A 12781-nucleotide genomic window follows, 5' to 3' on the forward strand; every position below is an offset into this window, starting at 1 on the left:
GTTTTGCAAGGGGTGACCATTCCCTTTTCCCTAGGTATTTGAGGCCTAGTAGTTTATACACCTTCCTGTTACCCTCCCTGTCATTCGTGACAGCTAGTCACTCAAGCAGTTTAATAAGGAAAACAAGGTGAAACCAAGTACACAGCAATATTGTTTGATATCTAAACATAGGAACTTCTATCAATCAATACAGCACATGGAAGTAAGGTTATTAGTAATAAACCCCTGTAATAATCTAATAATGCTTGGTACACAAACCAGTAATTACAAAATGGCAAAGTAATGCAGTAATACTATAGACACCCATAAGACTACAATCAGGAATATCTTATAGCTAGCTGCTAAGAGGTTTATGGGTACCTCAGGAGCCTACTTCCTTCAGAAGAGGACTCCATACCAGCTTACCTAAGGAGACCCTCAGAAGACAAAGAAAGCAAGAGAGCCAGCAAGCAAGAGAGCTAAATTCTCTCAGTTCCAACTTTTACATAAATAAATCCCATTAGGTATCATTGAGGCTCTTGGATTGGTTAGTGGGTGTGTTCTGTATGATGACCATTGGTTGCTGTAACTTCTGGAATTTACTAGGCCTCCTAGCTAAGTTGATATGGGCAGCTTCAGGTAAAGCCAGGTGGGGTCATCTAATTTTAGTTGTCACCAAAAGGTCTGGATGGGCCATCAACCCAGCCCATCTGTTCAATTATGCCTCCATCTTCTGCTGACTCAGGCTTGATGGATTTATTGCCCCTTGTAGGCCCTACTGGTCGTCTGTTTTATCATCTGTTTGTTACTTCTGTGAAGTCCTGGACTTGGAGACCCCCTAGGAGGGCCACATGGCCAGATCAAGATAAAACAGGTTTCATGTTTAAACACAACATTCCTGCACTGTATTCCTGTATTGTTTCATGCTACTTAGATACAGTCTAACTATTAGGATGTCTCCTCAAACACTGGATGAGGACCCGGTCCTACTATACAAACAAGGCACACAAGTTTCATTTGCATGTGGGGGTTGTACAACTCTCTCCTTGCCTGAAGATATAGAAGGACCTTCTATTTTATTACCAAACTGATCCTTCTCCAGAGGCAATGTTTTGTTCTCTCTTTCCATTTGCTGGTTACTCTTGGCAATGCCAGCAGCCTAACTGATGAACACGTCATCTGCACAAGCTGGTGCAGTGTTTTTCAATTGGTTAGAAATGGCTGCCCTTCCTTTCAGAACAGTAATGGTTTGTATCAGCTGTTTCTCTCTCTGCTTGCACTTGGTGTGGTCAATGGGTTTGCCTTTTTTCATTTCTGCGATTTGCCCTTGAGCAACTTTATAGACACTAGTAAGGTGACCACACTCAGTCTCAGATTTCACTAATAACTGCTTGTATTGAATTAATTCACCTTGAGCAGATCTATATTTTTACCTTGCTCTTCATGTAAAGATCTGATCATCTCATTTAGAGGTAGAGGTGGTATTAGACTGGTGAAATAAATCTTGGTTGGCCGTTTCCATTTTTACTATTTTCTCTTCAGAACTTTGTATCAGGTCTTCTAATGTATTAATTCTGGCACTCATGGCTATGCAGGCTTCATACATACCTGCCATCGCTAGGCTTTTTAACTTTTTATTCTTTTTACAGGTTTTAGTTTGCTGGTCAAATAGTTCCTGCACTAATGCCCATGGAGACTCTTTAAATTTAGCATCTGAGCCAAAGTTGATGCTTTTATGCTTAAGAGTATAGGCTAACACAAACCTTCCCAAACTGTATAAGGATGCCATTTCCAACAAGCCTGTACCTGGTATTTGCAAACTTAAAACTCGCTAGATAACTAATAATACATATTAAAGTACAAGGTGACCACTTAAACTTTAAACCAAAACCCAAAATGTAAATAAAAATCAAGAACAAAAAGAGTAATGCCAGGTAAAGTTATGCCACTCTAGGCTAACACCTTTTTTGAAGAACAAAGTCCTGATAGAACAAAGGGTCCTGCTCACCATAAATAGTCAATACACTGACACCAGTCTGATAAGAACAATGGTCAGTCTTACAGTAAATAGTTGACAATGGGGGGTCTAATCAGGATCACACCTCTGCCTGCAACAAAAAGGGATACAGCTTCAATTATTCCAGCCTAAACAGAGTAAAAAAACTTAACCACTGCTGACCATGAAACAAAAATCTTAAAATGCAATAGCTATCTGAACCATGCTCAAAGTATATCAATTTAGGATGCTTTTGTCAAAAACAAAACCCAACATCTCACTATATGTACTTTAGTCCAGGCACCAATCAATCTTAATAATAACTGTATTCACCAACTTATGTGAAAATTAACATCCACTTTTCTTGGGTTTCACTGAAAACAGCACACAATTGTTCCCAGATCTCATTAATCCAACTTCTTATAACTTGCTTTGTAACAACAAACTTCAATGAGGGGTTCTTAAACAATACCTTATTCCTACAACAACTTCAACAGTTCCTGCTGAGAATATATCCCAGTTAATGATCCCAAGTGTATCCTCCCCTGCTAATTTAACCCGGTTTATTAGAGGTACATCTAATACACTCTTATTTTGGGATTTCTTTCCATATTTGGAGTATTGGAAATACAGCAAATACTCAAGCATGCAATGATGTATGGCCTCTTACCAATACCCACGCAGCATAAAATATCACAGACAATATCACTATGGTCTCAACTTGTCTGAATGGCTGACTCAGCCTGTATTCACTTAACTCTATTTTTACATAAAAACAAAAAAAAGAAGCTGTTTGAATGAACCCACCAATTTGTGTCCTGAGTCTATGGTCGCCACTGTTGATTGTTGGAATATTTATCTGCATAAATATGGATGTTATATCCCCTATCAATGCATATAGATATTCAATAAAAGAAGGTTCATGCACAAATTATAGCTAGTCACTCAAACTGTTTAATTAAGAAAACAAGGTGAAACAAAGTACACAGCAATATTGTTTGATATACAGATATAGGAACTTCAATCAATTATGTATACAGTAAATGGAAATTAGGTTATTAGTAATAAACCCCTGTAATAATCTAATAATGCTTGGTACACAAATCAGTAATTACAAAATGGCAAAGTCATGCAGTAATACTATAAACACCCATAAGACTACAATCAGGAATATCTTATAGCTAGCTGCTAAGAGGTTTATGGCTACCTCAGGAGCCTACTTCCTTCAGAAGAGGACTCCATACCAGCTTACCTATGGAGACCCTCAGGAGACAAAGAGAGCCAGCAAGCAAGAGAGCTAAATTCTCTCAGTTCCCATTTTTACATAGTTAAACCCCATTAGGTATCCTTGAGGCTCTTGGATTGGTTAGTGGGTGTGTTCCTACCATTGGGTTCTGTAACTTCAGGAATTTACTAGGTCTCCTAGCTAAGTTGATATGGGCAGCTGCAGGTAAAGCTAGGCGGGGTCATCTACTTTTAGTTGTCACCAAAAGGCCTGGATGGGCCGTCAACCCAGCCCATCTGTTCAAATATGCCGCCATCTTCTGCTGACTCAGGCTTGATGTATTTCTTGCCCCTTGAAGGCCCTACTGGTGATCTGTTTTATCATCAGTTTGTTACTTCTGTGAAGTCCTGAACTTGGAGACCCCCTGGGATGGCCAGATCAAGATAAAACAGGTTTCATGTTTAAACACAACATTACTGCACTGTATTCCTGTATTGTTTCATGCTACTTAGATACAGTCTAACTATTAGGATGTCTCCTACAGTATATATATATATATATATATATATATACACACACACACACGTATATGTATACTTCTAAATACATTTCTATTTACATATTCATAAACAATCTTTGGGTGGAACAACCCTCAGTGTCCTTCCAGCTACCGTCCTATTGCCCTTTTGAATTCTGATTTGAAAATCTTTACTAGATTTTTGGCTACTAGATTGGGGATGTATTTACCTGGAATTGTTTCCAAGAATCAGGTTGGCTTTATAACCTCCTGCCAAGCTGGTGACAACACCAGACGTATAATCGATATTATTGATGTCCTGAGTAATCTTGATCAAGGGGCGGCACTTTTGAGCCTGAATGCTGAAAAAGCATTTTATCGGCTCAGCTTGCCCTTTCTTATGCAAACTCTACAATGGATTGGTCTCATGGGCCCCTTTTTTAGAGCTATTGTAGCACTTTATACATCTCTTCGGCGGAAGTACGTGTTACCCATGCAAACTCCCCTAAAATTGCAATTCAAAATGGCAGTAGGCAGAGTTGTCCGCTTTCACCCTTTTTATTTGCTCTATGTATTGAACCACTAGCTAGAATAATACGACAAGATCCCGATATTCAAGGGGTTCCTATTAAAACTAAATTGTTCACTATTGCACTCTATGCCGATGACGTTTTATTGACTCTCAATAATCCTCTCATCAGCCTCACTAATTTACATGAAGAGTACTGAACCGAGTACTGAATGAGTATGGCTCCCTATCTGGCTATAGGGTTAATCTGTCTAAAACGTAAGCTCTCTTTAAAAATGTACCGTCCTCCCTCCAGTAGCAACTTCAGGCGCAATACCCATATCGTTGGCAACAGGACCATGTTAAATATTTGGGGATATTTCTTACCGCCTTGTATAATACTTTATATGCAGCTAATTATCCTCTATTTTTAAAGAGCTGTGTCTGCTTATGCAGAAGTGGTGCGCTTTGCCACTGTCTTTTTGGTCATATTGTGTTAAATAAAATGTCCATATTGCTGAAACTTTTGTATTTATTTGTGAAACTACCTATCCCGATTCCTAAATCCTCTCTTGGAAGATTGCAGGCGGCAGCTCTCAATTTTATATGGGGATACAAACATCATTGTTTGCCTAAATCAGTATTATGCTCCCTCCGAGAAAGAGGCGGACTTGGTGTCCCTGACGCATTTGCGTCACCTTGCTTCTTGGTCTACCCTGCATTCTTTCAATAGGTGGATAGAAATTGAAAAATTGTGGTTGGCACCGATACATCCTAGTTCTTTTTTCTGGAACTCACATCATGATGTCACAGAACAGTCCCTTTTGGGGCCTATGCATTTTTCAAGGGTTATATGGCTCCAATGTAAGGATATATTTGGCCTGACGGCACCTGCATCATTACTTAACTCTTTCCTTTTTACTCCACACCTTCCTGATAGTCTGTCTCCCTCAACGGTTCAACCATGACGGAACAACTGTCTTTTTCAATTTTACCATAATATGAACCCATGTACCAGATGCTTACTGTCAATTCAGGAGCTGAAAGACAAGTTTAAGATACCTTGTACTTGCTTTTATAGGTACCTTCACATACGGCACTATGCCCAGTCTATTGCTAAAAATATTCTATTTTCTCGTATGACGGAATTTGAAGAGCTGTGTGCAGGGGGACCCTCTCAGAGGGGACTAATCCCTGACATGTACCTGATAATAAATACTGAGCCAACAAGCCCTTTTGTCAAACATGGTTAGACGCTTAAATGGGAAGCAACCTTAGGTAGGGAGCTACTTCGTATGCACTGTATGTAAATAAAACGCTTACAAAATATTTATGAGGTGGTATTATACTTTAAGTAAACTGCATGGGATTTTTCCTAATGCAAGCAATATATGTCAGAGATGTGGTATGGAAATCGGCACTTTAGATCATATTTTCTGGTCCTGTTTGCTGATAAAGCCGTTTTGGGCAAAAATCAACACTCTTCTCTCAGAGATTCTTGAAGTACATGTATCGCTTGATGTAGTTACTCATTCTCTAGGCCTTACTATTTCCACTCTAACTAAACTGAATAGAAAATTGACATGTCACATACTCACTGCAGCCAGGTGCCTTATTGCTAGACAGTGGAAATCTACCTCACCCCCGGCTTAATGGATTTATATGCTAGAATCAAAGAAGTCCAACTCATGGAACTTCTTACGGTCAGGATTTATGATGGATATGATAAATTCATAGCAATCTTGGCACCGTGGGACTCATATGTTATCATCCACTAGTATGTTTTAACATGTGACTGGTAATCTTCAGCTAGCCCCTTCCAATGTATCTCCTTCTATTATCTCCTCGGGGATAACTCCGGGAACTCCGCCTAATTATTTGCCATATATTTACCATTTGTTCTGCATTCTTCTAGTATCCTCGCTCTTCTCCCCTCCTCCCCCCTTTCTTCTCTTTTTTTCCTTTTCTTTGTTTGATTCACCAAGAAATTTCTTCTCTAATTCAGGATATTATTGGAATTGTAGATTGCACAAGATGTGGTGTATAGAATAAGCCTCCCGCAGAAATTTTGTAATTTGCTATAATCTTGTTGGAGATATTTATATGCTACCTACCCTGGCTATTAATATATTGTTACAGTTTTATTGTATATTTCTTGGTTGTCTACCTGCACCTTACTCTTTTATGTGTTGTTAAGTAGTCTATGTTATGTTGTCTAATGTATGAAAAAAATTACAATTTTTCAAAAAAGACAGACACCAATTACGATCTTATTTACAATACAAATTTGAAAGGTCCCACCAAAAAGGTAAAACACAACAACAGGCTTTACAAAATAAAGTGGGTGCTTATTTGGCGAGACGCCTTAAAGCCCAGAGGCACAATTCTAAAATTTAAATTTTGAATGATCTGATATCTCAAAAACCATGTACTAGCCCTACTACTATGGCTAAAACATTTTGTAAATATTATTCATCATTATACAATCTGTCTTCTGATAAAATAATACCTCAGCCTACAATGGATATGATGGATTTGTTTTTGAAAAAACTAAAATTACCTTCCCTGTCCCCTGAACAACTTGAATCTTTGTCAACCCCTTTTACTGCTCAAGAAAAATCTAGCAAATAAATCTCCCTCCAATGGCAAATCTCCAGGGGCAGATGGTTTTTTGAAACCAATACTATAAATGTTTCCATTCTCAATTGATCCCTCACTTAAAGGAGATCTTTGATTTAGCTGTATCTTTGGGTTCCTTTCCTGAAATGCTTCAAGTGGTGATAGTTACCATTCCTCAAGATGGGTAAGGACCTTGCGAATACGGGTAGTTATCGACCTATTTCGCTTCTAAACAATGTGAAGATTTTTGCAAAGTTACTGGCATACAGATTAGAAGACATAATACCCATCCTAGTTCAACCTGATTAGGTAGGATTCGTGAAACGTAGGCAAGCTCCAGATGGCACTAGACGCCTGATAAATATCTTAAGATATGTTGAACTCCGCAAACAGCCTTCCCTGCTTTTATATTTGGACGCAAAGAAGGCGTTTGACAGGGTGCATTGGGGCTATTTGTCTAGAGTTCTGGACAAATTAGTTTTTTCTGGTTTCAATAAATCGGCCACTATGTCTCTGTACTCTAGCCCCTCTCCGAAAATCTTCACATCAGGAGCCCTATCCGTCCCTGTTCCCAATTTCATATGGTACACGTCAGGGCTCTCCTTTGTCCGCAGTGGTTTTTATTTTATTGCTTGAACCCCTTGCAGAATATATATATAATAGTATGTTCGTTCATGGTGTCAAAACAGGTAATAAAATTCACAAGATCAATCTCTTTATGGATTATATTATCCTAATAACTCACTAAACCAGAACATTCTTTAAGGGCTATTTAGGAGATACTGACGAAATTCAGTGAGATTTCGTATTATAAAGTCAATGCTTCTAAATCCCTACTTCTAGGTATACATGTCCCAGCATATCCTAAACTTGTATCTTCTTTTCCTTATATGTGGGAAAACCAAGCTATAAAATTTTTAGATAACATTCTGTCCCACTCTACACAACCATTCCTGGTCAACTTTCCCAATTTATTTCCATTGTTACTTAAGGAATTGGATAAATATAAGAGGAATGAGATTTCCATGGCCGGTAGAGTGGCGACTGTGAAAATGTTCATTTTACCCAAGATTTTGTATCTTTTACACCCCCCCTTATAATATCTCTACCTAAGCAATGTATACCTTCACTGCAAAACATTATTATGTCCTTCATCTGGAATTAAAAAAAAAGACCTAGATGCACCTTCAAAATACTTACCCGACATAAAAGATTGGGTGGTATGTGGATTTCAATTCTGTTACACTATCATGCGGCATTGGTTCTCCCCCAAATATGCTATTGGTGGCATCTTTCTCCACATAAATAATGGGCTGAGATGGAATGACATTTCCTTTTCACCTCAAATATGCGACATTTACTGATAGCTACCAAATTGGGTCTCCCCATAACTGCATCTAGGTATCCCACAATCCAAACTACGTTTAAAATTTGGTTGACCTCTACTCGTTTACTACCAAGGTCCGCATCTTGTTTAACAATATATCCTGACATCAGAGTCTTAGAGGTATTTGTTTCATAACTTAATCTATCGAGATGGGTAGCTTGCGGTGTTCTTGAACTTAGAGATATATTCACTGCTACTGATACTAAATATAGAAACGGAGTATTATTTACCCAACAATGAGTATTTCACTGACTTAGACACCTCATCAAAAAGATTAATTTGCGGGGAGCGTGGCCGGAAGCGGAAGCGGATGGTGGCTTTTGCTTGAGGCTCTGTAGCGTGGCTAAGCACCGGAATACCTAGCGACTTGTAATTGCTTTTTTTTCTTCTTATCTTCGCGTCTGAAGAACCCAGGACACCACACGGAGAGATGGGGAAGCGAAAAACCGGCTCCACTCCGCGGAAATTGACGGAATTTTTCTCCGCGCCAGACAGGCCTAATCAAGATGGCGCAGGTAGGCGGACCTCTAGACACAGTAAGAACACAAACGGGCTAGGGGAGCAGGCCGCAGGGGCTGCAATGAGATCGGGAAATGGAGATTCAGATAGTAACTCTCGATCCTCTTCTTCACAAACAAGCCCAGTGAAATCTAGACTAAAATTGATGGCCCCGGAAGAGGGGATAAATGGAGTAAACCCTAATATCTTGCCTATATCTGAGGAATCGGAAAGTGCCGATCCGATTGGGACATTCCCGACATCAGACTGTCCAGTATCAGATAAAAAAAAAAAAAAAAAAAAAAAAAAGATTAATTTGCAGCCAGAAAATCATCTGGATATATCATATGGAGGAGTTGCGGAGTGATAGGTTCATTGTTCCATATTCTTTAGTTCTGTAGATCTATCAGATCTTACTGGTATGCTATATTCTGATTGATCTCTGAAATTACGCCCATTCATCCATTGGCTACGCCTGAACTGGCTATTTAGCACTTAGATGCCAGACAATTCCTCACTAAGATCAGATTGATCGTTATACACATATTGTTACTAGCAAAATTACATATCTCTAAGTTGTGGAGGTCCACTCAAATTCCTAATCATAAAGATGTTATCGCAGATCTAAATCTTTGCTGCGCATACAAAAAAATTATTTCTGTTATAAATATGAGAGACGAACATTTTTTTGACAAATGGGAAGTTTGGTTAAACCACCCTCTCTGTAACATTTAAAGTTAGAATATTATGTACCAGGGATACTGCCTAATAGAAACAAACTGTAAAACTGGTACTTTTTACTTATACTTACATTTTGTTTTTTTTCTGTATTTTATTTTTATTTTTCTTTCCTATGTAGCATTACTTGCTTTCCTATGTGGCTTACTTAGCTATTTCCATGCCTTTAGGCTTTTTGTTTTATATATGCAGTGGGAGATCTAAGGCACTGCCCCCTCTTATTAGTTATACCAGGTTTGCAGTTTGTGAAGTAACTTGTGTTGTCACTACTGCTCTACACCCTGTTCTCATGGATTGATCCACTGACATAAGTAAAAAAAAAACCAAAGCTCTACCAAGATGACTCCCTTCACACAAATGCACAGTGCAGAACAAAGCATAAAAAGTCAATATTAGGAAAATTTTGGCTACATAATAAAGGTAATACTGGTGACTAGTACTTTGCTATTTGTCTGTAATTTTTTTGGGAGAAGCATCCAGAGTTTTGTTTTTAATGAAGATCTTTTGGTAAAAAGCCTTTTTTTTTTTTTTTTTTTTTTACATTGGACACCTTAGACTGAGAAAGTTTAGAAAAGGGTATATTTAACAAATCTGCTACTTTAGAAAATTTGTAGCTGCAGACTTAGAAGTTACGTTATAATCACAAGAGAAGTTTCAAACAGTTATTTTAAACAGGTACCTTAGGTGTAAGTGACCATCCAAAACACATTTTTTTTTGTTTTTGTTGGATCAGGAAAGTTTAGAATCTGAGTGAAGCTTTTGCTGCTTACTCATTTACTTTATCAGTGGAAACAGTTTCAGCATAAGAGTTAGGTAAAATCTTCAAAAGCAGTAAAGTGTTCAAACCAAAAATTTCATAAAAATTGTTAGACTCGCTATCACATTTGGCCCATCACATTTCAAGACAAATCCTATTTTTGAAAATTAAAAAGGTTGTGTTGCTTGTCACAGGTATTCTAGCTAATTGATCTTGGAGCTTGTTTATGATAGGGCTGGAATGGATAGGTACTGGATGTACCTGCATCTTTCCAGCTGTATGCATGCATTCTATACCCCATTTTTATTTGCGCTCTATACTCCGTTTTTAATTGAAATTATTTTGTTAATCATTGTAATTTCTTTTTGTCCATCTGTTTGGTTCATACATACAGTTCATTGTGTATTGTTTATCAGACTCATCCATCCTGCACCAGACTATCAGAGATCATGGCAAAGGGTTACACACCTGTCCCATCTTCCATTGAGACTGCATCGGTTACAGTAGAGTTGGTAAGATTTATTGTATGTCAACAAAAACTTACTAACATTTTGAAATGTTTATAAGACTTTATATACATATGTATCTGTGACGAATTATGCAAAACAGCTGATTTGCTCTTCCTTTGTTGTATAGTTGGACATTTTCTTTATTGCAGTAATGTCCATTTTACTGCATAGTGAATTTAAGTATATGCTTTGCCAAGAAATGGAAGCTTTGAGATACACCGTTGTGAGAACTGTTTTATTACCCTTAATTACTGAAAAATTTTGACATTATATTTTGACACCCATGCTGCATATATATATATATATATATATATATATGTATTTATATATATGTATTTATATATATATATATATATATATATATATATATATATATATATATATACATACATATATAATCGTTTCTGCTTTAGCCTTTTTCTTGTTGTTTTTGTGCTATTGTAGATTGTCATGAGACCTAATCATAAGTCTTATGCAATAAAATGCACAGACCGTTACACAAACATTCCCGAGACATCTTGACAAGTTGGTTTCCAAATGCCTGTAAGCCATAAAGCATCAAACATTAATGAGTGGGGTGCAATTTTTTTTTGTATGGGTTGTTTTGTTTTCTCCAAACATAATGCAGTGTATACATATCACAAAGCTTATGTATTACAGCATGATTGTGGGACTGCTTTACCCAGTCACCCAGTGCAGCCGTGGTAATCATCCTGTCATTGTGGGATAACCTGTAAAAAAATAAAAGTTAGTTACACATATTTAACACATTCAATAAATTACTTTAACATTATTTTATTTTTTTTTAACACATTTTTTTTACACACGAATTTGCTCCGTCAAATTCCATGTGTTTTCGGGTTGGGTCTATCCGAATTCCAACAGCCATATTCGGGTCGAATACAAGGACAACCTGAATTCGAACACCAACACTATTGCTGACTCCCTGGTAAAAATGCTGGCTTCCCAATTATCTGTTGTTTAATGTCACTTCCCCAGGAAAACCTAAATGTTGTCCGTGAACATGTTTGTTTTGTTATGGCACTTTATTTGTAAAGGTGTTGTTTTAATTGTAAACAACTAGTTGACATTTGCATCCCCTTGTCATGTGTGCACTATACAGGAGAGACCTCCCACTGTTTTTTTTATAAAAGTAACTAAATCACTCTAAGTTCTAACCCTCCTAACGGTATTCCCTGAGTGTGACTCTGGGTGCGTTTACCATGCAAAAGGCGGTAATCCCGAGTCACAATCGGGGTCGCTAAAAACATTAAAAAAACACTTATGCCATGGGTATCCAGTAACCTCTTCCGCTTTGGTCTTTACCGAAATGGAAATGAAGACTGAAGGGGAGAGGTCCTCTCCAAAAAAGTATAAAAAAAAAAAAAAAAAAAAAAAAAAAGCCACTCTTTAATATAATGTTACAAATGTGGCAATGCTTTAAAAGCATCATGCATGTGATATCAGATAGGGACAAGACAGCCAGTGATCCCCTCTCATCACTGCCCATATTCTATATAAAAACACTGTCTGTGACGTTTATCCACAGTGTGTAATGATGTCATCGGCAGCTCAGTGTGATAGCAATGTGAGTGTAAAAGCTGCTTGTCATATTCTGCAGCCTAACACTTGCTTTGTTCAAACCTTCATATCTCCTAAACCATTGGTTGTATTAACTTGAAATTATCAAGGTACACGTGGAGACGTGTACACATAGGAAACTGAAACTGTAGGTGCAAGTGTGGGACACTTGTGGTTAAACCCTTCTAAAATGTAATTAGTATGGCATTATGAGAACATAAATCTCTACCTACCAAAGTTTGCTGCCTGCTCTGTTACACATATCTGTCTGCATCTCTACCTCAAACCCCAATTTCTCCAGAATTAAGATGGGCAGGGAAACAAAAATATAGATGGAAGTGAAGCGAAGTTTTATCTATATTTAAAGTTTATTATTACATTTATTAAATATTGGACATTTTTCGGTGAGTTATGCCTAAGAATTATTAGCCTACAATGTAAAATAAATTTCCATGCAAAAAAATATG

At 37.6% G+C, this 12781-nt stretch overlaps 1 protein-coding gene across 31 annotated transcripts in view; it reads left to right on the plus strand.

Annotated features, from left to right (window-relative positions):
• The window catches only part of GPHN (gephyrin), a 401006-nt gene that overhangs the window by 156651 nt on the left and 231574 nt on the right, over window positions 1–12781 (plus strand). For 21 of the 31 annotated variants that reach the window (XM_072428975.1, XM_072428977.1, XM_072428985.1 and 18 more), the window contains one exon: window positions 10641–10748. The exons of 8 other annotated variants lie outside the window; for them this stretch is intronic. In XM_072428975.1, coding sequence (XP_072285076.1) covers window positions 10641–10748 — 108 coding nt within the window. The remainder of the gene's footprint in view (window positions 1–10640; window positions 10749–12781) is intronic. 2 more of the 31 variants (XM_072428976.1, XM_072428986.1) reach the window with 1 other exon arrangement.

The sequence above is a fragment of the Pyxicephalus adspersus genome, chromosome 12, assembly GCF_032062135.1.
Source record: "Pyxicephalus adspersus chromosome 12, UCB_Pads_2.0, whole genome shotgun sequence".
NCBI classification, from domain to species: Eukaryota; Metazoa; Chordata; class Amphibia; order Anura; family Pyxicephalidae; genus Pyxicephalus; species Pyxicephalus adspersus.